At 30.6% G+C, this 26,881-nt stretch overlaps 5 protein-coding genes across 5 annotated transcripts; 3 read left to right on the forward strand and 2 right to left on the reverse strand.

The window, feature by feature from the left end:
* Nucleotides 1–2,623: 2,623 nt before the first annotated feature.
* On the forward strand, nt 2,624–9,647 carry LOC121116479 (uncharacterized). Its single transcript, XM_071887570.1, has 7 exons — nt 2,624–5,834; nt 5,892–8,247; nt 8,322–8,471; nt 8,532–8,569; nt 8,807–8,885; nt 8,947–9,105; nt 9,173–9,647. The coding sequence occupies exons 2-7, from the start codon at nt 8,031–8,033 to the stop codon at nt 9,505–9,507; spliced, it is 978 nt and encodes a 325-aa protein (XP_071743671.1). The 5' UTR covers nt 2,624–5,834; nt 5,892–8,030; the 3' UTR covers nt 9,508–9,647.
* Nucleotides 9,648–9,679: 32 nt separating this feature from the next.
* Nucleotides 9,680–13,999, forward strand: LOC121116480 (uncharacterized). The gene is made up of 4 exons (XM_040710734.2): nt 9,680–9,782; nt 9,850–10,067; nt 12,057–12,523; nt 12,634–13,999. Exons 2-4 carry the CDS (start codon nt 10,053–10,055, stop codon nt 12,854–12,856), a joined length of 705 nt encoding a protein of 234 aa, XP_040566668.1. The 5' UTR covers nt 9,680–9,782; nt 9,850–10,052; the 3' UTR covers nt 12,857–13,999.
* Nucleotides 10,541–11,921, forward strand: LOC121116478 (uncharacterized). The gene has a single exon (XM_040710732.2). It carries the CDS (start codon nt 10,606–10,608, stop codon nt 11,818–11,820), a length of 1,215 nt encoding a protein of 404 aa, XP_040566666.1. The 5' UTR covers nt 10,541–10,605; the 3' UTR covers nt 11,821–11,921.
* A 6,501-nt stretch (nt 14,000–20,500) lies between the features above and the next one.
* Nucleotides 20,501–23,398, reverse strand: IFT46 (intraflagellar transport 46). Its single transcript, XM_040710818.2, has 5 exons — nt 23,267–23,398; nt 23,105–23,212; nt 22,656–22,994; nt 22,407–22,605; nt 20,501–22,351 (listed from the first exon to the last, which is right to left on the reverse strand). The coding sequence occupies exons 1-5, from the start codon at nt 23,342–23,344 to the stop codon at nt 22,047–22,049; spliced, it is 1,029 nt and encodes a 342-aa protein (XP_040566752.1). The 5' UTR covers nt 23,345–23,398; the 3' UTR covers nt 20,501–22,046.
* Nucleotides 23,399–23,509: 111 nt separating this feature from the next.
* On the reverse strand, nt 23,510–24,196 carry LOC121116238 (fas apoptotic inhibitory molecule 1). The gene is made up of 3 exons (XM_040710486.2): nt 24,190–24,196; nt 23,825–24,141; nt 23,510–23,764 (listed from the first exon to the last, which is right to left on the reverse strand). Exons 1-3 carry the CDS (start codon nt 24,194–24,196, stop codon nt 23,510–23,512), a joined length of 579 nt encoding a protein of 192 aa, XP_040566420.1.
* Nucleotides 24,197–26,881: the final 2,685 nt, after the last annotated feature.

Genomic DNA, 26,881 nt, shown 5'->3' on the forward strand with positions numbered 1-26,881 from the left:
TCAAAGAGTTTCATTGTCACCATGAAGCCTCAATTGACGAAACTCAAATGTACTTTAAAGACTGTATAATCATCTAATTGAATTATATCTTAACTGGCTTTCATATCCTTTGTGAAAGCAAAGACAAGAATTAGAGTAAATAACCTTAATAAAAAGGTGAAACTGAAGAACTCAAGAGCTAATCCGAGAAAACTTAGACAGATTGGTCAATTTACAAATTAATATTTGCTCTTCATGTATGTATGTAAAAAATATGTATGCGTTAATTTTTACTTATTGCTATTCTTTTATTCACCACTCTCATATTATGTAATAAAATGGCAAATTAGACAATGTACATAAAGCTTGTGTATATTAGCCTACATACAGATAGTTATTATTAATATTTATTATTATTAATATGCAAATTAATGTTAATCTTTTTAAACAATTATTTCTGAACTTGATTTTATACCATTTTGTACTATAAATCAAATTTATTTACTGAATTTGTGTTGCCTTACAGTGGATCCGGATTTTCAAATTATTAGTTTATAATTATATGGGACAGAGTATGATGTGGCTCAACAATGACGTGATCAAATTTTCTTTCTTCTCTTGATAATGAAAAAAATACAAGCGTATAATTTCCTTGCTCCCTCTCCTTGATAAATAGTCACCTTGCCTTATCTTCCAGGTCTAAACAAAACAATTGCAAGATATATTGAAACGATGGACTTTTAAATCGAACAAACTTTATATTTTATTTAATAAATGGGATTGTTACCCCATCCTTTTAATAACTTTGGAATCTTTGATTTTGTTTTAAATATCTCAAAAAACTCTAATTTTTAGAGATTTGCTTTTATAATTTAAATTATTGATCTTTAGTCTGATTTTTTTTACATGTGGAAGGATATTAATAATAATTTTAAAAAACAACAACATTGAAGCACTATTTAATTATCTTTTTTAGTAGATATTGCATCTATCAAAATTGTTAACATATACTTTTGTTTTTGATATCCACTCACAAGGATTTAGGCAATTTCCCCATCTCCTGTCTTATATAACAAGGGACAAAGTAGTACAGGCGCAGAAGTCTTATTTCCCCCTCCACCACTAATGCTAAATTTTTATAGTGATGTAAATATAATAATTATGTCTTGCCTACATCAATGAAAATATCATAATTTGAGGATATTTTTTTTACAATTTCGTCACGTAAAAAAAAAGAAGATATTGATTAATTTTATTTTTTCAAGCATTGTATTATACACAAAAATATATACTAAACCACGAATTACTATTTGGATGAGCGGAAGTTTTATAAATCAACGAAACCTCGTACGCTCAACTTTTTCTATTAATATTAACGAAGGACAACTATCTAAAATCTCTAGTAGTCCTTCATAAAAACACTGATGAATGATATAAATAAATTAAACCCTTCGATCCTCTCGTTCTTTATTAACTCTCTACTAAAGACTTACGTTGTATATATTGTACATCCTTCCCCAAAAAGATTACTCCTAACTTTAACGGATAACTTAACTTTTGGTAACTTTTTTTTAATTTACTTGTAAAAAATGTTATACGTAATAATATCTGTATCACTTTCAGATTAAAACACTTACTCTACGCAAGTTTTTTAATCAAAAACATTCTTACTTCAGTTTAAAAATATTGAATTGATGGACAACACATTAATTGTAGACCGTGACTACACATAGATTTTCTGATGCTGTTGAAATAAAAATGGACTAATATTGTACAAAGTCAATTAGGTTTTGCCATTTGATTTTTAACCATAAAAATGCAGATCCCCCTTCATGAGGTTAACTCCAGATATTAGTAGAACTCATTGTTCAAGTCTTACATTTAAATATTTCTGATTTTTTTAAATATTATGTAAATAGTATTACAATAATATAAATAGAACACGTCGTTATCTTTATTGAATCACGCAGCCTTTCCTCTGAAAAGAACCAGAAAAAAGGCCCGAAATCATCTATTAGTTAGCCAAATCACCACCATCACACCAACTGCTATATATCTCGTATGTACTCCTAGACTATCACCGTCGTATATTATTTCATTACTATTTATAAAATATATTTATTGTAATATTTAAATCTACATTGTACTTTATCAGTAAGATTGTTACAGTATTGCTTAGTAATATTTGATAAAAAGCGTAGCTTTTAATTTATATTATTATAAGATAGCCAAAATTTATTCATATAAATAATAAGATGGTCAATATATATTATATAAACGACGAGGGATCAACAAGAAATTGTATTCCCATTCTTTTGGAAACGTAGCATACTTTGTGTATTTATGAGAAAGAATAAATGATTAAATAGCCCTGACGTATCAACCGAGAAGAGGCAATCGACAGCTCAAAACAAAATACATAGTGTATTTTTGTGTTAACGAGGTAACGCTGTGATAACAAAGGCCATTGTCATGTTGGGTAGGGGCATATAGAATAAATCCCGCCTCCCTAAGACTGATGTCTGACGACGGGTCTGACCTTAAGCCTCTGTATAACTCTTCTAAACTCATTATTATAATTTTTTTATAATAAGTTAATAGTTAGATTAGATTAGATAGTTAACTATTAAATGTAATCTGTAACTCGTAGAGAAGAATGAAGATATACATTTTGAATATTCAACAATAAATTATGAAATTAAGCTAAGTCGGTTTCTGATACATGGTTATTTATACCCATTCCAATCCAATTTTGGTTAAAGCAAAACACTCATCCTACACAACTCTTATGAAAATCAAAGTAATAGGACACTATATCACAATATCAGAAGAAGGTTTTCAAATGTTAATAGTTGGTCTGAATTTTGTCAAAATAACAAAAACTAATTAAACATCCAATCGTTTTTCTTTGAGGGTAAATAGGACGGCAGATGAATGTTGAGGAAGCTTATAATCAATCCAAAGACGGATCTGAATTTAACGTTTAAACTTCTATTTATGATATTGCACAAGAGATTTGTATCCAAATTTAAAATTTAAAAAATCATGTATGTAAATTAATTCTATAATGAAGAGAATGTTTCGAAAGATGTTGACGTTACGTAAGTAATGTAGGGGAGAGTGAGGATACATAATACAAAAAATTAAGACAAATAATTCGAAAGCATTTTGGATGTAGTGCAATAATTATTTGCCATTTATTGGTGTTTCCAAAACTAACCAAAAGTAGGATACTTGATATATCAGAAGGACACATGATATAGGGTAGGAGGATATATGGTACATTGGTACAGGGTAGGAATAGACATGTTACAACAGGAGGAAAACTATAAAACTGTCATTTCTTATATTGAAGCATTCATTTTACTTTTTATTACGGTTTGACTGTACAAAGTAAATACTCATATAAGATAAACAAATAAAACATTTACAGAAACAGAGCATAGTTAATAATAAAATTTAAAAAATTAATTGAATAATATGCTCGACTATGACATTTCATGAAATAAAATTAAAATCTCATGTTTTATAATAGAAATATATCTCAACAAACGCTTACCTAAAATGTTTACTTTTTATGTCAAAAATTTTAATGTCGAAATTCTCTATTACCGTAAGCATTTGTTAACCCGGGGTTTATGTTGATTTTATAAAAAAAAAAAGCAAGAAATTCAATTGCATATGAACAGGGTGGTTAGATAACTTTACATTTTAAAGTTATTGGCAGTGTAACATGTCTCCTCCGTAACAACTATCCTCACTCTCCCCCTATACTAATTAATATCTACAACTATGTATTAAGAGTGAAAAAGTATCAGGATGAATCTTCATAATTCCTTAATAAAAATAGTATTCAATAGAGCTCTGTTTGTCACTTTTCTCATAGCTTCGAGCTGTTCTCAATCATTGGACTGTCAAGCAAGGACTCCATACAGCTTTTATTCCTTTCCTACAGTCTAAAACGATATAAAAATAAGAGAAACAAAAACAGAAAAGTAATTTTACAGTTAAGAAAACATCCTGGATATTATGCATGTTAAGATTTAAATATCTTTATTTTACCTGGAAGGAAGAGACAAGAAAAAGAATACAAGGTACTATGATGAATAATTAATATCATCTAAACAAGTCGAACTCCTACACTACTGCCCCTAGATGACAGAGTGAGTAAAGAGATCGTCTAGTTAGTAATACACAATAAATGGCATCATAAAAAACATAGATAAATAAACAAATAGATAATGCTCCAGTTGTAGATCTTGTGCATGTTATAGTCGGAGACGCTGGAGGGATACTTGGAACTCCAAATGCAGATCGAAGTCTATCCATCGAGACTTTGCCATTTCTTGATCTTAAATCCAATTTATATTAACGATCGTGCCTCTCAATCACCTTAACTTGTGAAACGATCCATGATAGTTAGGGCATAGTGCTGTCTCTGAATTAGTGGAACTGGACCGATTATCTCTACGTGAATAAAAGGAAAGTCTTTCAGATGGAGGGTCAAAAGACGACGTTGGTTTTGATGTCATGGAAGGTTTGGTTTTCTGACACGCTAAACACTCTCTACTGAAGTTTCTGACGTCTGCTCGCAAATTAGGCCAAGCAGGAAAAGTGACCTCCTCCTTAACGTTTCTTTTAATCCTGGATGATTGTATTTATGTACAGAATGCACGATTCTTTGACGCAATTCTGGAGACGACACAGCATATTGGGATGTTATTTATACTTCTAGAAAGAATATCTGTAGTATGATTTAATTTTCCAGAAACGCGTTCGATATCACAATTGAATTATGCTATGAATGCAAAAGTACGGAACTGTCTTGGTGTCCAAGAGGGATTACGAATATCAATCGTAGTGACTAACGGTTTGTAGTACGTGAAAACTTTAAAAACTTGTCCGTCCAAAGTCCAAAGAAAATGTTTGATGTTTTCCTTAACACTTAATAATTCACTATCAAACGTAGAATATTTATGTTGTGTCGTTGAAAGAGCTCGAGACCAAAAAGCTAGAGGTTGCCAGTGTCCATTTATCCATTGTCATAAATCCATTTTACTAAACACAGTCATACTTTTTAGATTAGTAACCAAATCTCTTAGATTTGGGAAGGGATACCGATGAAGGTCCGTCATCCTATTTAATTGACGATAGTCGCCGCACTTTCACCAGCTTCCTTTGGGTTTTGGAACGGCGTGAATAGCAGAAGAAAAATTAAGAGAAGACGATCGTAGAATTCATTGCTTGGACAATTCGTTGATTTAGTTTCGTACAAAATTTAACTTCTCACCATCTAACTTGCGTAATTTGCAAAGCAAGGAAGACATTTCGTCTCGATATGGTGTTAAGCCGTGAGCTGGATAAGTTTCAATGAAACTTTTATTATTAAAGACATCCTTATATTTCGATTTGATTTCTTGAGTCTTCTATAGATCTGTAATGAAGCACGGTTCATCTCGGAATAACTTTTTATTGAAAATATCAATTCTAAATCTGAAATTATAAAAAAAATCTGCACCCAAAATTGGACAACCACTTGTACCACAACAAATTTCCATTGTAAATCTCCTAGATTTTCTAGATTGAGAGTTTAAGTTGTTGTACCAATGACATCAACGAGGTTTCTTCCATATCCAATAATAGGAGAGAGTTTTTCTCCAACAAGAATTTTACATTTTTTAAATGGAATAACTGACAATTGCGCTCATGTATCTACCAGAAAGTTAATCAAATTTGAATTGTCTTTGATGAAAAAGAAGTTTGATGGTTTATTTACAGCCTCGGTCCCGTGCAACCGAGGGCAATTGAGTTTTTTTAAAACAAGTACATAAAAATAGCAACTAGCTCCTGAACAGGTAGTTGCGTTTATTCCAAATTTAGAATGATAATAGCAGATATCTTTTTCTCCTTAGATTGAGTAAATTTGGACATGTTTCTTGAAAACATAATTGATAGGAGGCGAAGTGGACGAGTCTTAAACAGTAGAAATATGTGAATTGCTAGTTTCTTCGGCTGGAACACACATTTGCTTCAACTCTTCATTTGAATGGGACTGTGCTCTCAAGTGCACATGCTGGTCTTTAGGCACATTTCGGATGAGGGATCCCTTTGTAAATAATGACACAAATCATTGATGTATTCCTCCTCAAGGAGACACTCAACTTCATCTATAATTTCCCCAGTGGAAAATCCCGATGAATCGCACAGCATATCAGAATTTGTTTAAATTCTATTTGAAGGTGGGAGACCATATTTTGTAAAATTGCCTTTATTGCACCAAGATAAATGAGACCTCCTTTTTAATCGGGATAGACCTAAAAACTTCACCAGGTAATGCAGAAGCCATTTAACAGTATTTGGTCTGATCTTTATTGATCTTCCTCATCAAAAAAAATCACCTACACATGTGATGGACGAATCCAAACTAACAACACCCTTATTGAGAGGAAAATGTGATGATTCATCATTCTTCCAAGTGAAATAGAATGACTGAATGCTTATATTATTTTAATTTATGATTCCAATGACAGGATTTTTACTAGAATAAGGTCGAATTACTCTTCTTTTATTGCTGGAACAATACCAAGAAACGCAAACAAGTAGAAGAGGGGTGCACCTCACAGATGAAGTGCCTTCACTTCTTCTTATGAAATATTTTATATTCTCTTCCCCTTTTATTTTACCACATAAATGTTTGTCTTAAATCATGAAGGAGAGGCACAAACTTCTTTGTGCCCATCAGTGAACCGACCTTTATTGTTACTCTTCATCTTTCATGAGAACACAAACTAGCTCACCCTTTATAATTAAATCTTCTGTCTTAAAGAACTAAATAATAATGACAACAGCTGTTTAAAAATAAAAAATCGTGTTCTAGATAAGTCCTCTTTAGGGACATTTTTTTATACCCCATTACGTGGTAAATGCGATTTCAAAATGAGAAAGAGAGGTTGTAAAGATTAAAAATTTGTAACAAGGTTCCGAATTTTAAATAAATAGCTTCCTTCGAATAAATTGTCCTAGGCATTTATTCCAAACAGTATTACATTTCGTAGACTTCACTTAAAAAATCGATTATTTTTATTATTTATCTAGACACCAGCAAAGTATTATCCCAGTTAGATTGCAATTCAACTAACTGGGTATAATTCTTTACTGGTGTATAAAGTTTAAATACTGGAAATAACTGTTTCGAAGTACAGAGTTCTAAATTAAATCTATTTTTAATTCAAGAAGTTACTTATGTATTTTATTTATAAATAAAACGACGCGGTATGTAGATCAATAAACTATTTAGTCCTGATTTTGATATTGTGCAATATTTTTTTCTTTTCAAGATCAATTTAGTTATAAAACTAATTAGTTATAAAATTTAGATCCAAAAAGTATAAAATTATTCATTCGTAACACAAATACACAAGGTGGGTCTTCTGATCCAACAGTTCAATATCAACGCGGAACTTATTATATGAACTGGTGATATTTTTTTTGTACTTTAAATAATTAATTATAGCATTTAATATTTTCACTTTTATCAGTTAATGATGTTTTGCATTAGAATAGTTATATTTAATCATTTACTGTAAATTAACAAATGAGAGATAAGATTACAAATATACAGAACTGTATTCAAGTCCACCGTTTCCAAGTCCAATTCATCATATGGTACCGAGTCCAAATGAGGTTTAGGCCAATGAAAAATAACTCGATTCTGGACTCGAGTAATACAACTTCTGCAAATACCAAAAAAAAACCAAAAAACATTTTGTATGTTTTTTGGGATATTATATATTCAATTTTAGATTCATTAAGCCTTTACTTCTCTCCAACATACATATGAGTTAAATTATATGTATATTGATAATAAATTAATTCATGTAATAGACACAAATGTAGGTGTATAAATTTGAGTGTTATTAGCGTGACAAAAATACACTTATCACAACAGACTCATATTCCACATATTCCCACCCCCAATGTCCTCAAGTTCCACTACACTCATTCCTTATCTCTCATTTGGCAAAAAGTATATAGAAATGAGTCTTAAATAAATGAGCAGTAATAATATGAACAGTAATCAATCAAATAGAAGCTGGAGTGAGGAGAATAACAGTGGATTTACAAATATGTCATCTTTCATGGGTTATCGTCAAAGAGTGGAGATCTTTTTAGAAAAATCATTGCCTTATTTGGTGGCTGGTCTTTCTGTGACAATGCTGTTTGTTGTGCCGCTAACATTTTCCGCTTTTCACAATATAAACACCAAAAGTAAAATGCTCATTATACATATCTCTTAGGTACCTTGTATGTGTCTAAATGTTTTAATGTATTTTAAACTTAAGGTGCCAAGAGTGCCTTAACTGGAGAGTCAGTTGGAAGACTTAACGATCAGTTAAGCAAAAAAATAGATGCCATTAATAAAAAACTTGATTTCCTCGAACATAATTCTAAAGTTGGACCAAAAGGTCATCCAGGTGAACCAGGGAAAAGAGGTGATTTTTCTAAAGTTAATTTCTAGGTATCGTTAAATTTTATGACGCTTATATTTAAAGGGAGAGACGGAATAGTCGGATTGCCTGGATCCGCTGGAAGGAAATAAATAATAATGATTTTGCAAATATTATTTTTTCTATTGTTTTGCATTTTCCGATCGTAACATTGGATTTTTTTTTTTTTTTTTTTTTTTTTTTGAGGGGTTTCATTGATTACCCCCATTCATCAATATATTTTTTTCTGATTCTTGTGGCACCTAGGTTTATATTTTAAACTTAAATTAAATTGCCCATGTTTGTAGTATTTGCAAAAACATTACAATTATTTTTAATATAGAAAAGGAGATGTTGGAAGTCAAGGAGAAAAGGGCGAAAAAGGAGACACTGGTTCTGACGGAAATCCTGGAACAAAAGGTATGTTCTTCAATATTTATTAAATAAATCTATTTTGCAATTCGCGATAATTTAATTGAAGGAGATAAAGGTGAAATGGGCGAAGGAAGTGCATCAGGTACCACTGGTCCAAAAGGCCCACCCGGACCAAAAGGAAATGATGGTCAAAAAGGTCAAAAAGGGGATATGGGAGTTCCTGGAATGAAGGGAGATAGTGGAACTAAACCTTCTCCACCAATAAGTGAGTGATAGTATTTTTACATATTTAAAAATTTCCAGTCAATCATACGGTTTTTTTTTAATAATAGTTAAAAGCATCAGCACACTCGCTAAAGGGGATGTGAGGAAGTACAAAGTAGACTGTATTGGTAATTGCTTCATTCAAGTTGAAATGAAGGTTGAAAATGGAGATGCAGATCTTTATGCAAAAGAGGATGGTGTACCAGATATACAAAATTCAAATTGTGATGATTGTCCCTTATGCAAATCTAGATCCTCGAGCTTAAAAGATAGTTGTCCTAATATTCAAACACATCAATCTGATCACTTTTTTTTAGCGGTTGTTGCTCATAAGGCATTCAAAACCGGAAAATTAAAGCTTTGGGGCTTTAATTTAGCAAATGTAACAGCTCTTGGAAGTTGATTGTACTTTTTATATATTTCTACAAATTATGTTATTAAATATAGTGTTTTTTTATTATAAGTATATTACATAGCATTAATTTATATAATTAATCAATAAAACAACAATTTAACCTAAATTGAAGACAAAAACACCATTAACCTTTAAGTAATATCAAGTTATTTTGCTTTTAAATTATTCATATAGGTATATAGAAGTACAAAGTAATATAGGAACAAATATCGATACTAGAATATAAATATTGAATCAAGGATATCAGTATCCATACCAAAAAGGTAATATCGATATTGGGTGAGAAGTGATAGGTTGCAAATATATATAATTAATAAATTACCTTTGTAGAAAATTGTTAAATGTGATTCTACAAGAAGAACAAAACTCTTGACAAGCTCTGAAGTCTTCTTAGATACAAGGAAGCACGAAAAGTTTGTTATCTAAAAGGATTTTAGAAGGGTTGTACGATTCAAAGTTGATATCCAATCTACCTGAAAATTCATTGTTCTCTGAAATCTATATTCCAAAATGAAAAATAATTACCTGATTCTATGAAAATAAGCGAGGTGGGTACATACCAAATTTTCTTATATATAAAATACTATTTTAATAACTGATAAATACAGACTTTGATAGTATGCACTTACTCTGAATAAAACTATAAAAGTAAAGTAAAGTGTATTTTAACTTTCTTAACAACCCAACTGTTTAACAAGTCGTTCAGCAATTTGAAATTTATCATTGATTTTTATAAACTTTTTTTAGTTGTTATAGAATTGCTATACCTACCAAATTAAAAAAGTTAACTTAAAACTTTATTATCAACTATTGAAGGTTATGCGTTCAACAGTATTTTGGATTTCTAACATCCCAAGTACATACATGTATTATAAATATTATATTTATAATACAATAATAAAAATAGTATTTTTTGTTATAAATGCTTCTTAAAATTAGTAATTCAATTTGAAAATCATCAAAATTTAAATTTAAATATAAAAACCGAGGTGATAATTGTAATTGAAATCACCATTTTAAATTAGATCTTAGATAGTATTCAAAGTGTTAACAAGCATCTTCTAAGTAATTTATACCGAATTAAAAATGTCTCCCCGTGGAAGAAATACAAAATCTATCCTCGTTACTGGATGCGATTCTGGAGTTGGTCTTGAAGTAGTCAAGTCTTTAGCTCAACAAGCAGTAAACTCTTCCAGCATTGCCTTGATCATTGCTGCGGCCAAGAATCCTGAAAATTCTGAATTGAACAATATTGCAAGAAATAATCAAAAAGTCAAAGTTGTGAGATTGGATTTAGAGGATTATAAAAGTTTCGGACACTTTGCTGATGAAGTACAAAGGAAATTGAGTGAGGCCGGTGTACAACATCTGTCTGCTCTTGTTAATAGTGCAGCTCTTCACTACAATGCTTCATTAAATACTGTCGATGCAGGGCAAATGATCAAAGCTTTTTCTGTTAATGCTGTGTCTCCTTTAATGTTGATTAAAGCCTTATCGAAGCAATTGGAAAATGGTGCACAACAATCAAATATAAACACTGCTGGAGCCAACAACGGTGGTTTCATCTACTCTGCAACTCTAGCAGGAGGAGCTAACAACGCTTCAGGACTCGGAAATAATGCATTGAATAATGTTAACGCTAATAATTTTGGTACTACTAATAACCCAACCGGTTATGGCTCAGGAAATAATGACTGCAACTTAAGTGGACCTTCTGATGCTGGAATGGGATCTGCTGCTCATTTCCAATCTAATGATGCTGTTCTTGGAGGAATGCAACAAAGCCAATCGGGAGTACTCAATAAGATGGGAAATAATCAAAATAATATGGCTGGGAATGCTGCTGCTGCAGTAAGAGCCATTAATTTCGGTATTGGGGGCCCTAATAGCGGTGCTATCTTAGCCAATGAAGGAAATCTAGCGTACAATGGCAATGGAGCTGGAGCTTTAGTTATAAATTTAACTTCTGGTCTCTCATCGATTACTGCAAATAATATTGGAAGTTGGTATGCTTATCGTGCATCTAAAGCTGCTCTTAACATGATCACAAAATCTGTAGCTTCAGACATGGCCCAAAGCGGTGTTTTGGTTTATAGTTTAAACATTGATAATGCGGCCTTGAACGCTAATTCTGGAGCTAATAATGCAATGAATACAGGAAACTTGGCTGCCTCAAACAATAGTAGTGATGGGTATAATGCACAACGTGTTGCTCAATCTATTGTCCAGCTCCTGGATAGAGCTAATGCCAATTTAAATGGATCATTGATCAACGTTCAAGGCGCACCACTTCTTTATTAATTTCAATATTATTTCAAATCTGTTTTCATTACTCGTTTAGATATTTTTATTCATTAGCTTTTCTTTTTGTTTAAAACAGAATAAAATTTAAATTTATAAAAGGTGTGTATTTATTTTTTAGTATATGCTAAAAATATTAATAAATGAAAAGGAAAATTTACCTGTTATGATCCTTTAATGGTAGCATACACTTTGTAGGGTATGGAGAATTAACAAATCTAATTTTCTTACATTAGTTTACTACTATGCAACGCTTATGGTTCTTTGTTGGAATTGTTGTACCGTTTGTTTGGGCACAAGAAAAAGGTCGAATATTGAGTAAACCTATCGAAAGTTTATGTCTGAATACGAAACGTCATCTATATCTGAATGGAACAGGTTATTACTATTCCTGGAAAGGGAATGTTGAGAAGATGGATTGGCTTGGGTCTCGAAACTTTTGCCGTAAGCGTTGTATGGAGACGGTATCTTTTGAATCTGAAAGAGAATGGTCTGAAGTAATGGAAAATATTATTCATAGTGCGAAGCATACAGAATTCATTTCATGGATTTGGACGTCTGGGAAGTTGTGTGATTTTGATGGCTGTGAAAAATCCTTCTATGTTAAACCCATAAATATAAATGGATGGTTTTGGTCTGGAACTAACACCAGGATGTCTTCAACTACTTGTCTACCTCATATGAATGAAAAATGCTTTCACAGGTAAACTTTTCGGATGTTTTTTTCATTGGCACGATCATTCATTTTTATTAGAAATGAGTTTAACAAAAAATGCTTGGTGAAATAGTTCTTAATAAATTATAATTTTTCAGATGGTCTAATACTGGGATGTATGGATTTGCCCAACCCGATAATAGGGAATATAGAGAATTTGGTATTAAAGGAGGGAATGAATCTTGCTTATCGCTACTTGTGAGATCCAAAATTACAGGAAGAAAAATAGTTTACGCTTTTTGGCATGATAGAGCATGTTACCACAAATCACCTTTTATTTGCGAAGATTCAAAGAGTTTATTCAATCGAATTAGTCATTGAGTTATTTAGTATGATAAAGACCTATGATTTAAGTAGCATCGTAATTTTTAGTTATATGTACTATATTTACATGGTGAACCATTTTTGTTCTTTATAAAACAATTAGATCGGAAATATGGTTAATTAGCAAATGTATATTTACAAGAATGAGCAATTTCATTTTTTTATTTGACGCCATTGTTTAAGTTTATATGTACCATATGTATGTAATAGAGATTGTTGATAATTTTCAAAATATATACCTTTTATCACTCAATCTCTTCCTGAAAGGTAATTATTGTCCATACATTCCCCAAATACATTTTCGACGAAAAAATATACTTCTGTTTATTCATGGAATACGTACATCTGGCTACACTATTTACTTTGAAAATCACACAATCTCATAAATGTACCATATTTTTTTGATCTGATTATTCTAAAATATATAATTTTTTATGTATATACATATTTAATCTATGTGTCTCTTACTAATCAATTTCCTTCTGCTGACGTTCTTATACGTGAATTACTATATCTAATTTTCCGTTGGAATACAATTGTAGTTTCTCAAACTGAGACAAGGCGCAAAACTCCTCATCTATAGAACTAAATGGCTGCCCTAATACAAATGAAGCATTTAAGTAAAAAACAAAGATTAACTTAATTTCTCAGAAGAAAATCTTTTTAATAAAAAACCCATGTATATATAAATAGATTTAAAATAAATGTACTATTTACTTGGTCCATTAACAATTAGGAGAGAAAAGGCAAATAATAAAGTTTTTAAAAAATTATTCCTGTATGATTTTATACATATACCACATTTCGTTTCTTTCAATGGCGACCACTGCTGAAACAGTACATATTATTAATATCGATTTAAAAAATATCAACCAAACCTCAAAATGTAACATGTTTTTAGTTTGAGCTTTGGTAATAGGAATGATTTAATGCATTAAATTAGTAAGAGGAAGAAATATGTTAATAACACTTACGATTAAAATTCATTAAATTATAATTTTCGAAAGAATATTAGAAAAATAGTTTTTTTAATATTTTAATTTTCTTAAAATATAATTTCCTTTTGAAAAAAAAATTCAAAAATTCACAGCTATTCTTAAAAATTTTGTTATAGATAGTTAATAAAATACTTTTATTTTCTTTTTGATATATTTCCTTTCATGAGGTTTAATAAAAAGTATTCATTTCATTTATGAATAAAGATAAGTTTGGTTTCGTTGCAAATATAAAAGTACACTCTTGGGTATCAATAATAACATCCATTCTTAGTGTCTATAATCTAAAACGAGGTTCCGTTAAAGAAATAGAGCACTTCATTATGTGATCATGAAATACTGAATACATATGTTCCTGTGCAAAAACAAAATCTTTTTGTTTGTGTTGAAAATATATTTAAAAGTAACATTGAAACTTAAGAGCCATTTGGCGAGTAAAAAATAAGATGTATGTGTGTACAACGTAAGTCATGTTTGAGTGTATCTTAGGACTGCAAATGTACTTGATCTAAGAAATAACATTACAATCGAGTGTTTGCGTCACACTAAAATAGAAAAATAAAAGTTTGTATTATCTAAAGAACTCAAGGGAAAGAGCAGTCAAGGGAGACTATGCTCCTAACCGTGACCGGTAACTTCAATCCCAGTAAATTCATTCCGGTCTTTTAATTCCCTATAAAATTCATTCCCGGACATTTCATTCCAACTTTGAAGAGGGATAGTTACTGACGTCATACGGTTAATGTTTCTACACTAGTTAGTAGTTTTTGTGTAAGGCTGTAGTGGGAGGGCTCGAAAGTGGGCAGTCTGCACTGGAGAGGAGTGAAGGATGGGAGACGGATATGAATGAGTTATATTGTTTATGGATTAGAAATGACGTCATGATAAATATTTAATAGTGAGTAGGGATGGAATCCCGATACGTTGATATTATTTATACCTTGGAAATAGAAGTAAATCCCGTCATTACTCTTCTTCTTGTTCCTCGTCTATGACTACTTGCTCCTGCTATCCATCGACCATCATCAATTGTCATCATTGGATTGTTTATTTTTTCCTTAACCGCTCTTTCCCTAGAATCCTTCAGGTCAGACTGGCTAACAATGTTAATCAGCTGATAGTTGGTTAACAGAAGCTGCATAATCAAAACAAACAAAACGTTCATCTATGAACGGGAATCTGCAGGAGGTGATTTGTGGAGCCATGGTGTATGGATTTCGTGCATAAAGGGCCAGCAAGGAAATTGTCCAGTTCAATAACTTGTCCTACAATACTGTGAAGAACTTCAGGCACATTGATGTGTTATGTATCTTAGGTCATGACTCCTATTAACAACATGAAATTTCTTTTCCTACGCACTTACACGTTGTACCGTGATTTTGTTCAATAAACACTGATTCCTTTCTATAACGAGTATGAGTTCCTAATTTCTTGTACTATATCCTATTAAGTATCATTGGTTTATGAATACCACATTATGATAAATGTTGTGAGGGAGGAGGGGATCCTAAAGAGTTTGACGTAAAAAGAAACATTAACAGGCATCGTTCTGATCAAGGTTACTATACATAAAGGTAACGAAACAAGGAAATTCTAAGCTTGTCTTTTTTTAATTATGAAAAGAAGAAGGAAAATTGAATTACGTCACTATTGATAAATATTATACTCTGTTTTATATAATTGGCAACATAAATTATGTGAATAAATTAAATAAATATAATTAAAAATCATTTATAAAAACATAATGGTACACTTAAGACCATGCCAAAAAAGTATGAAAAGCAAAAATATTTAACTTATATTGATATATTGAAAAGTAAATCCTTTCAAATACTTATTTTCATTGTTATGAAGCTTAACGATATCATGGCTTGATACTTTATAGAAAAATAAAATCAATTTCAGAACTAACAAGAAGACTAACATTCTTTGCATAGAGTATATATAAATAATTTTAAACTATCGGTATGTCAGCTTATAGTAATATGTTTTATGTATATGATCTAATTTGCCATTTTATTACATAATATAAGAGTGGTGAATAAAAGAATAGCAATAAGTAAAAATGAACGCATACATATTTTTTACATACATACATGAATAGCAAATATTAATTTGTAAATTGACCTATCTGTCTAAGTTTTCTAGGATTAGCTCTTGAGTTCTTCAGTTTCACCTTTTTATTAAGGTCATTTACTCTAACTCTTGTCTTTGTTTTCACAAAGGATATGATGACTTCTTTTGGGCAGGTAGGATATAATTCAATAAGATGATTATGCAACTTTTCAAGTACGTTTGGATTTTCGTCAATTGCGTCTTCATGGTGACAATGAAACGCTCTGAAATGTTTTTACATTATCTTGAGTATCACCGATTGAAATTCTTTAAGGGATCTATAATTCTTCTTACTTGGATTTTGGAGGGGCTCTTTTCTAGGGTAGGCCTAATTAAATTGTGTTTAAACTTACAAGTAACTTGCACTTGGTATTGTACGGACACAATTTCTTTTTCGAAAAAGAAAGTTATTCTTGTATTTTTTTGCATTTGCACTCCCAAAACAAAGGCCTATGTGCTTCCTCACCCTGAACTCATTTTTCGAATTTGTAAACGTGAATCTGAGTGCCTTGCGTCTTGGTCAGAGGCTCTTATTGGGACTCAGTGATCCCGCTATAAATTTCCATGAACCCTTCACTATCCGTCTCTGTTTCCGAGTACATACTGGTTTACTGGACCTAACTCACTTCCAAAAGTTGTTTCATTAGCTCTTTTCTTTTGGGAGTTTCCTTACAAATATCTCTAGAGGATTTGGGTTCATCTGAACTGGGAGAGGCAAAAGGAATATGCATCACTTTTTAATTACTTCCTTGCCTTTAAGTCAATTCCTGGCTGTACCTGCCTGTATACTCTGTATGATTGCTGTATCTGCAATATCTTCTTCAGGATATGGCGGTAAAATTTAACAAATAGAACGATCTCTTTTAAAGATATCTCAACAGTTTGATTAATTTAATTTATCTAGGAGGAAGTCGAAGAAGACATTGTTCTATGAGCTTAATATTCTACAGTGGAGAACGTGGAGATGTTAGGTCAAGTGGACATGGAGGTCTGTAGATGTGGAAACATAAAAGTAAACTTACACATCTGTCGTACGGGTAACCGTAAACAACGTTTATAACTTGGAAATGGACCGATATACATTATATTTCTAAAGGCTTTCCATAACATAATATGTAACCCACAAAAATAATCCTTTAAAATATATATTTTTTAATATTTCTTGTTTGTGGAGTGAAATACCATATTGAATTAAATTTTGAAAGCATGAACAGTCCATCACTAATGTTTTTCCAAATGTATCAGCTTGAAGCATTTACTTTCCTCTAAAAAAGAAAAGCTTTAAATTACATATCCTTTAACAGGGGCGTCCCCATATCATATATATATTTTTTTTGGGGAGGGTAGGGTGGGGGGTAGGGGGAGATGGGGGGGTTGTTTATATTAAATTATTTGAAAAAAAAATTATATTAAATTTTCTATTAAAAAGCAACAATTACTTAATTTGGGAGGGGGTATATTCTTTATTTTTAAAATGCAGATTGTGTTGGTTTGAAGAATTTTATAAGATACAGAGTTCTTAGAAATGAGTTGTCCACTCCCATTCCCAATTATGTTGTTAATGTACGATATATCGCGAAACTTTCCCAAAGTAGTTTTATTATGTATTTTATTTGTGTAAAATGTATAATCCTCTTAAATGGCATTATTTCATGAACATATTCACCACAAATGTATGTAATAATTCGAATTTAATCGAATACTGATGATTTCTTTGGCATCAAGTCGGTCTTGTACAAAAATTTAGTTTTTAAACGATTTATCACATTGTTACCTTTACTGTATCAAACAAACTTCCCTTTTTTTTTTTTAAACTGAAAAAAGGGTCAAAATCAGTTGATAACTATCAATTCTTATCAACTAAGGAATTGTTATTAAATAATTATTGAAAATTGTTCATAACTGACTTCAAAAAGTGTCAACGGTTACGTTAGTGGGGTAATGACGTGATTGGGTGAAGTTTTTAAGATTTTTTTGGGATTAACTATGTGTATGTTTGATTAATCACTATACCTTTAACATGCAATCCCTTTTGCTTTTCTATGAAATATGTGACGTCAGTAAAAATATTATATTTTAAAATGGGCCCTATCATTTTAATAATATACTTGTAGACAATTTACTAATATAAATTATTATTTAATAGGGCTTATACCATACTAATCCATATGGTATATTGATATAATAATAAAATATTATTTTTGTAGGACCATTGAGATAGGAAAATAATTCGTACTCTTGCTTTGATACAATCATATAATATGTAATTTTCTTATAATACACTAATCATAAAACTGACTTTCTTTCTTTTTGTAAATAAAATATACAACTTCATTGTGTTTGTGTTATTTTTGGGTATTTTAAGGATGATCTAAGAATAACTTTTATAACTTGAGTTAGTTCATCAATCATAATATTATATTGAAAGTCAATGGACTTATTTGTTATTAATGTTAACCATATGAATTATAGGAATTGCCTATAATATGTAGGGTTGTGTTAATCAATGCTGAAAAACAATAGCTATACAATGCAAGCAATGTAGGCACAACAAACAGGAGGAGTTTAATAACTTACAATGATTGGATGGGTGGGAAACTTATTTTGCAAGCAAGAAATGATTATCAAAGCTGATTCCGCAATAATATATGTAATATTGTATCTGTTCTAATTTGGGACTGATAACATAAATGGAGTCCACAAGGGCCAGACGGCAGCCCCCTTTCTGACTATATTATTTAATGAACCTAAATACCTAGTTTTTAATATGTATATTAATAAAGTAAATTAGAACGACTAGTAAAAATTTCAAACTCCACTAATTAATGAGAACATAATAATGAATGAATAATTATATCACCTGGACACTTTAAGCATGACCCCTGATTAGTAATTTCTTGTTTACTTTTGAGTCCCTTTTTTATTGGAAAAAAAGTGAAAGATTATTTTAGACTTTAAAGATAATGTGCATCTCTTTTCTTGATAGTTTTGTCTGCAAGCCATATTCTATTCTGCTATTACTTACAAATAGTAATTGGGAACTATTAAGTGATTACGTGTTGAAAAATATAAGTAACTTCTTCACTTATTTTATTGCAATATTTGAATGTCGTTGCAATTTATAAACTTATTGATCCAGGAATCCTCTTCTAAGCTGCTAAATTGTTTGTTAGCATATTAGAATATTATTCTCTCGAAAATCTAGGATCTTTAAAAAAATAACTAAGTGTGTGCCATACCACCTAATTATAAGTTGTATTATTGAAGACTATATCTAAAATTTATCAAAAATATATAACGATTATTTGATTCATTCGGTTTTATTTTGGACTTGCAAATGCTATTTCGTTATTGAGATTCTTATCAGCCGAGTAGAGACTTCAATAAAATTTATATTACTAGTTAAATCACTATTATTGGTTTGTATTACAAACTATTCCTTGCTAGATAAAAGGGGGGATGTTTTAGAAAACTTGATTTCCGTAGTATAATTAATATATATATAAATATATATCTAGAGTGAAGAGGCAAAATGAAAAAGCAAAAGAGGCTAATTCAAGGCATCATAATCAGTTATGTCAGCAAAATAATTACATTGAATTCTTTTTTATTATATTCAAGATAAATGACAAATTAAGATCTTATTGTTAGTTTATGTTTTTCAAATGACAAGTTCATATTTAGTGCATAATATCCACTTATTCTTTATAAATTATCAATTTCTATTTTCTTTGCTATACTTTATTTATTAGAATAGGTATGTTCTGAACTATTTTTTAATTTAAACAACTTTTAATCTATTTTTTAAAATTAATTTTATTACCGTAATCGTCAGAGTGTAAAAATTTACACTAAAAGAATCGTATGATAAAAAAATCAAATACTATTATATGATGTATTAGTACAATTACTTATATAAATTTGAATTTCCTCCTCAATTGACTCCTCTGTGACGCAATTAAAATAGCCAGTACAATTGTTAAAGGACTTTATGTAAATCTGGTGTGTTTTTTTGTAATTGGTAGGTTAAAGAACGAATTTTATTTTCCTTACCAGTTGTCATTATTATTTCATTCCTGAGTAGTAAACATCCGTTTATAAATATATTCAAAACCTGATTGAACGTTCGTGTGGGCTCATAAAAGACGGAGCGTAACCCTGAGGCTTTGTTGCAGAGTTATAATTGTAAGTCCTTGTTGGACTTAGAGTAGAATTGGGGATTAAAATCGGAGTAATTCTTGCAAATGTCATTTTATACTAAACATTGAGAAGAAACCTTAATTATCATTTAATAAATTCCCAAGTTTTTTACTTCTCGGCAATAGTTGGTATTTGTTTAAATAAACATTTTTTGTAATACAAATTCAATGTTTAACCACCTAAGACTTAATACTTTTTTTCTTTAAATTATATTTTATGGACCAATAATAATATTATATATTTGATTGACTTTGTATTGATGGATTAATCATGATTGTTTGTTCAGATTATATGTTATATACGGCGTAAAATTGAGTAATGTCTTTACAAATCTAATTTATGTGGTTTAATCTACTCATTTCATTTTATAAAAAAGTTTAGATTTAAAGGTATTGATTCAAATTTGTCTTCTTATTTACGTCTTTTTATCTTGATTGGGTATATGGAATGAAAATTTAAAATACTTTAATAGCTTTTATTGTAATTAAGTGGGAGATAAATTCGAGACGAACAAACATAAATATGACATGGTTTGAGATTCGACCCCAGTTTCACTACAAAAATTGGGAAATATCAAGTATCGAATTCTTATAAGTAATATATGTTTTCTAACCAAAATTTTATGTAAACTTCAAATTTAAAGTCAGAAATACAAAATATACAATAATTTTTTAGATATACTCATTTTTGTAAAGGTATGTCTAATCTGACGGAAATAAAAATATATATTTAGCATTTTCATGTTCTACCAGTGAATCAATTATTCAAATTCCTGTGATTTTGAGAAACTGTAGCTGCTTTGTGACAAATTGGACCATGATTTAGTCAATATCAAGTAGCTACTGGTTATATGATGGCGCAATATCACGTGTTCCGAAATATGGATATTTTACTCAAAAATTGATTTTCTGTTACTTCGTAAAAAAACGAAATTCAGAAGTATTAAGTAGTTTGACTCAAATTGGGCATCATTTTCATAAAGAAGAATATCCTGGGCATAATCGATTAACTTTTGAAGAATATTGCTCATTCCGTATTTTTATTGCGGCCTATCTTAATGAAAATTTTGCATAAAATTTTAAATGCGTAAATCGTAAAAAAAAAGTTCTTAAATTTGGTAGGAGAAAATTAAACACATCAGCCTAAAATATACTATTTCAGGTACAAACGATCAAATTTTAAAGTTTATGGCTCCAAACGTTTTTAATTTTAATGACGGACGGTATTTTTTTCAGACGTCAATAAAATTAGGGAGTAGACGTAATATTTTTTTTTTTTTTTAATGTTTTGCCACAAGAAATACTATAAATTAGGTATCAATTTAAAGTTTATGAAATTTCAAATAAAATGATGTGTAAATCAATCCTGTATTCTTTTCTTATCAGTAGATATACCTACCTAAAGCCAGGAATTTATCAAAAAGTATAAATTTTCGATTCTGTTTGTCACTTGATACATATTTTTTAAACGATCATTGCACAAAAGTTACAGAAGAAACAACTAAACAAACAGTTTTATTTTAAAGTCCTGACCATTATTTATCATTTGAACATAAATCGTGGTTATTTTAATCTAAATTGTAGATTTTATAGGTCTACGAAATTGAGATTTCAAAATTTTTGTCACGCATAAACTGTCATTTTTGTGAGAATTTGATCACAAATACAAATTTCATGGCTAAACGACACAAAATACAGGATTGAAACTTAAAAAATCATAATTTACAGACATTTTTACACTATATAAGACTTATTAATCAATTCTCAATGTTTATTTTCTTTCCTAAATATTTTTTCACACTTTTGCCAGTGAAACCGGGGTCAAATCTGAAACCATGTCGTATAGGAATTTATGTAGCTCTATATTAATTGGGATGACTATTCGTTCTTTTCGCTAAAGGTTGCAAAATGTTGAGAGTTTTTAAAGGCTATATATAAGGATGCTAAAACATGTAAAGACTGTATACGAGACTTATAAATTGGAATATCTAATAGAGAGCAGGCAATATCCACATATGTTTCAAGATCAGAATCTAACTCTGCATTAGGTAAGTCCACTTCTCCTTTTCGTAGCAATGTCTCTACCTCCGACGGCCACTCTTGCATTAGAGAATCAATTTCGGGCATTGTTTTTGAATAATGTACAGTGGGAGGAGGTTTTGAACGATGTAAATCCGAAATATCTGAAACGATTTAAAGCAGTTCTAATTTAATTATTACGAATAATTAATGATCAACCTTTTATCCACTTATCAATATGCTTAGAGTTTTTCCCACTATCCCCAGGGACCTTTTTCACAGTTGCAGCCTTTGCACTTGTCTGCTTAGAAATAGCTCTAAGTTGTAAATCCAAAACGGAAGGGTCACTTTGTTTAGCAGCAGGCTCGTCCAATACAGTTAATCCCAGAGATTCCTTCACTTCATCTGGTCGTGAGACCTACGGTCACAAATAAAGTTTTCCTATTTTGAATTATTGAAATTCCATACCTTGATGAATGCATCAATGTCTCCAACTGCAGGAATATATTCTGGAATAAATGGTTTAAACTTTGTTTCCAATTCAATTGTTTGAGGCGTATATCTCAAAATATAATTAAATAATTCCTTCACTTCAGAATCAACATTCAAGTCTTCATATTCTGACGGATCATACATTCCCTCAACTGGTGGATTGTTAACATCATCTCCTTCTTCGTCTTCTTCTTCCTCCTCCTCCTCCTCGTCCTCTTCTTCGTCCTCTTCATCGTCCTCTTCACCTAACTCCTCCTCTTCTTCAGATTTATCAAAGTCGGGTAATTTCAAAGGGGATTCGTATTGAATTATATCCTGTTAGTAATTATAATAAAATAAATTGTTGAAAATGAAAAAAGACGGAACTTTTTAATGTATGTACACTCAACAAAACTTAGACTTGTTAAGTAGTAAATCAAACATACCTCTATTTTATCATCGGAACTGATTTGAATAGTTTCATCTTCATTACTTAAAACCTTGAGAGCCTCTTCGATTTCCTCTTCATTAGGCTTATTAATAGCTTGATCTTCCTAGTAAACTTTATTATTATTATTTATGTTATAATAAATGTAGATACGCATTACATCTTTCTTTTTGAGAAAATTTGGTCTGGAAAACCATTTCTTTTTAGATGGAGAGCTTTCCTCGACTTCTTCACTCATTTGTCTTTAAAAAGTAAGGAAATTTTAGAATAAATAAATTTTGATAAAACAAATAGATTTGGTGCAATAGTAGTAATGTGAATATTATTTATTATTTTCAATAAATTTGATAATGAAGTGTTCTATCTCAGAATGAATAAGTTTATAGTTTCAACTAATGTCAAGTTATTCTACAAATTCGGGTATCTCATGATTATCAATGATAAGAGCATGGAGCATTCCAGTTCTTTTATGTCCTGAGCTAGCTGTCTTAATGAATGCAGGTGTATTTCCCAGAGCAAAGTGTGTTTCTGTACCATCCTCCACAAACTCTCCAGCAGTTTCAACCCTTTTACCATTCACCCATATGTCAAGTGTATCTTTTTCTAGCACAATTCTATACATAGCTCCATCCACGGGTAGAACCCAAGTCTTCATTATCTAAATATATCATATTAATTAGTATCATGAACCATTGAGTTGCAATAGGGGACTCCTTACTTTAGATTGATTTTCCTGAAACTTTTTGAGCGTTTTCCCATTAACTTTTAGGGAATATTGATATGCAAATCCGCCCATGGGCTCTATAACTATAGTCCCTGTCGCTGAGTTACCAATTTTAAAAGTTTCTGAGCCAACTAATTTAAACATTAAGTCTCGTCGTAGGACTTCTCTTCCGTCAACGCGTAGAGTTCTTCTACCAGAAGTTGTTCCATGCTCAAATTCAATACGATGCTTCCTATCACAGAGGGAAATTTCCCAAACACCTACAAGATCACTTGACTCCATTGTTGTTACTCTATTGAAGGGAAAAAAATCTATTTGAGGTATGGTGTTTGAGAAAGCCAAAGGTTATAGTTAAATACCTGTCATTTTGAAAGCTATACTTATTTATGTATAAATAGATATCCTAATTATTCTTGGATCTGGTAATAAGTACATACATCAAATAATTTTCAAAAAGTTACTTTATAATGATTAAAGAACAAAAAAGTAATTAATAAAGGTAATAAAGTCTCATAAAGAAATTGAGGTTTTATCATCAATGTTACATATATTTGGTTGAACTTTACAACTCAAGGCTTATAATATCGTTCTACATTTATTTGTTGCAACCAGTAAAATTAATACTCATAATGTCACAGCCATCAAGGCCTTCCTTCAAAGAGCAAGGTTAATTTGTATACTAATTTGAGGTTTAAGCCAGGATTCATAGAAAGTGCACACTTTTTTCCCTTTTAATGTTTTTAAGAAACTAAGAGCTATTTTTTTTTTTTTTTTTTTTTCCTATTTTATAATTAACAAAATAGAATAAATATGATTTAATTCAAACAATCCTATAATGAATTTCTTAAGAAGTTAAAAGATTTTATTTATTCATCAATTTATTTTATATAATCAAAATATTCACTAATAAAAAAAGTTTTTTAATTCCTTAAGACATTCATTATACGATTGATTTCATTCAATTCCCTATTTATTTTCATTACTATTATGAAATAGCCCTTAATAGGTAATAAAAGAGAAGGGAAAAAAATTCCTGTATCTAAGTCATTTATGAGTCGAAAAATATCTAAACTATAAGAAATTGTGAAAACTTGAGTTATTTTTTGTAGGTGAAAAAATGGATTTCCAATAAAATGCTTTATTTTACAGATAGAATAAACTATGTAGAAATGTCTCTGGAAATTCGTTTATATATCAATTTGACACATAAACATTAATGCTTATCTGAAATATTTGTCATTTTGTGAATAATTTTTCAATTTTTTCTCTTTTTCCATCAAACATAAATTTTCAAATTTTTAAGAAGAAATGCCACACAACGATACATTTTGTACATAAAGTTGTAGAGTCTTATTTTCAATTTCTCGAACATTTTGTTACATATTTTTGCAATATTTGCAAAAATAAACCAGTTATTGAGGGTAATTTTTTCGACGATATTATTCTCTAAAATCTTTTTTTTTTGTAAGTAAAAAAAAATATCTTTGCCCCTCTATACAATGCCAATAAATACTATTTTCTACTTTTTTTTTCAATTTTCTTCAGAAATTTCGATTTGGCAATTTTTTGACAGAAATAAAAGACAGACTTCTTATACATGTCGACAATTTTTTTATACATACAGGCCACAGAGGTGACCATAAGTTTTAAACCTTTTTAAATTTTATATATTGAGTGATAGATTGATCGTTGAGAAAAACACTTTAACTAAATATTTTAGAAAATTTATTAAATTTTATTCCATATTTTATAAATTATTCATTATAACTGCCTTCTTTATCGACTCCCTCCCTTAAACGTGATTGAAATGCTTCACATGCTGATTGGGTAAGTTTCACCCGTTCCATCTAAATTGAGGCACGGATATCTTTCAAATTTAATTATTGACGAGTTTTTACCTTCGACTAGAGATAACCTTAAACAAAGTAATGGAGGGGGCCACATAGATTTGTCCCAAAAAGGAATATTTGCTTTAAGCCACTCTTGCATTAAAAACTAGTATATATTGGAGCTCCATCTTGCGGAAAGGTAGCCTTAATGATTTTAGATGTATTGGCTTCAAACCAGCGAAAGACCACAGGCTCCAAAACATACGAAATGTAGTCACCTGTCTGCATACAGAAATCTACCGGAATAAAAACCAAGGCCAAGATTCAATTGTTTTGACGGGTGAATTTTTGATCCAGGTCCCATTTCTTCTCATCCGAAAAGACAATATTTCCTCTCCGTGCGCAAATTTCTAATAACGTTTTACTTCTTTGAATCTGTTTCATCCGTGCATCTTCCGTGAGATTCTGACCGTAAAGAAACTTCAGAGTAACCATCCATAGGTCCTTATGGATGATTCGATTCATCAAAGTTCTTGAAACGTTGATCTCCTTAGCCTTTTTTGACATTGATCTGCTGGGGTTTCTTTTTATTTTCAATTTAACTTTCGGAACGTTATTCGGATTCCGAGCGGGCCTTGGTGTCCACTTCTTTTTCATTATTATTATTATAATTGTCATTATCCTTTCACATGTACATACAATCCCACTAGAGATCAATAATTCAGATTATCAAAACAAATCAATATAAAACATAGTTATCTAAAATTATATGAAAAAGCGTCAAAGATTCCAAGGTTATTAAAAGGACAACAATCCCCTTTATAAACTAAAATATAAAATTTGTCCGGTTTAAAAGTCTATTGTTTCAGTATATCTTGCGATGTTTTTGTTTAAGCCTGCAAGAAGAGGAGCCTTTTTTGTTCTACAAGCGTAAATAATCGTTACTCTTTTTGCAATTATTGCTTCGACTTTAAAGTCATTATCTCCTCTCAATGTAAGAGCAATGAACCAGTCTGACACCCTTAGAGTTATTTAAACATTTCGGTAATTATATTATCCACCATCAACAATAAAGGTATCACTCGATCACAGAAGTAAAATAGGTGGAAGGAAGATTCTACCGCTTCTTTATAGAAAACACATTCACGTTCCGTTTTATTTGACTTGCTCGTGTATATCGAGGATGTTACCAACCTATATCGAAACCACTTCTGTGACCATG

The sequence above is a fragment of the Lepeophtheirus salmonis genome, chromosome 4, assembly GCF_016086655.4.
Source record: "Lepeophtheirus salmonis chromosome 4, UVic_Lsal_1.4, whole genome shotgun sequence".
Lineage (NCBI taxonomy): Eukaryota > Metazoa > Arthropoda > Copepoda > Siphonostomatoida > Caligidae > Lepeophtheirus > Lepeophtheirus salmonis.

What these genes read in the sequence shown, in the direction of transcription:
- LOC121116479 (XM_071887570.1), top strand. Translation starts at nt 8,031, where the DNA reads ATGAGCAGTAATAATATGAACAGTAATCAATCAAATAGAAGCTGGAGT. An exon ending in GATTGCCTGGATCCGCTGGA is followed by an intron (nt 8,570 to 8,806) that starts AGGAAATAAATA and finishes TATTTTTAATAT; the next exon opens with AGAAAAGGAGATGTTGGAAG. An exon ending in TAAACCTTCTCCACCAATAA is followed by an intron (nt 9,106 to 9,172) that starts GTGAGTGATAGT and finishes TTTTAATAATAG; the next exon opens with TTAAAAGCATCAGCACACTC.
- LOC121116480 (XM_040710734.2), top strand. An exon ending in AATGAAAAATGCTTTCACAG is followed by an intron (nt 12,524 to 12,633) that starts GTAAACTTTTCG and finishes ATAATTTTTCAG; the next exon opens with ATGGTCTAATACTGGGATGT.
- LOC121116478 (XM_040710732.2), top strand. Translation starts at nt 10,606, where the DNA reads ATGTCTCCCCGTGGAAGAAATACAAAATCTATCCTCGTTACTGGATGC.
- IFT46 (XM_040710818.2), bottom strand. Translation starts at nt 23,344, where the DNA reads ATGAGTGAAGAAGTCGAGGAAAGCTCTCCATCTAAAAAGAAATGGTTT. An exon ending in ATTTTCTCAAAAAGAAAGAT is followed by an intron (nt 23,213 to 23,266) that starts GTAATGCGTATC and finishes AAAGTTTACTAG; the next exon opens with GAAGATCAAGCTATTAATAA. An exon ending in GTTCCGATGATAAAATAGAG is followed by an intron (nt 22,995 to 23,104) that starts GTATGTTTGATT and finishes AATTACTAACAG; the next exon opens with GATATAATTCAATACGAATC.
- LOC121116238 (XM_040710486.2), bottom strand. An exon ending in TTCAGGAAAATCAATCTAAA is followed by an intron (nt 23,765 to 23,824) that starts GTAAGGAGTCCC and finishes TGATATATTTAG; the next exon opens with ATAATGAAGACTTGGGTTCT.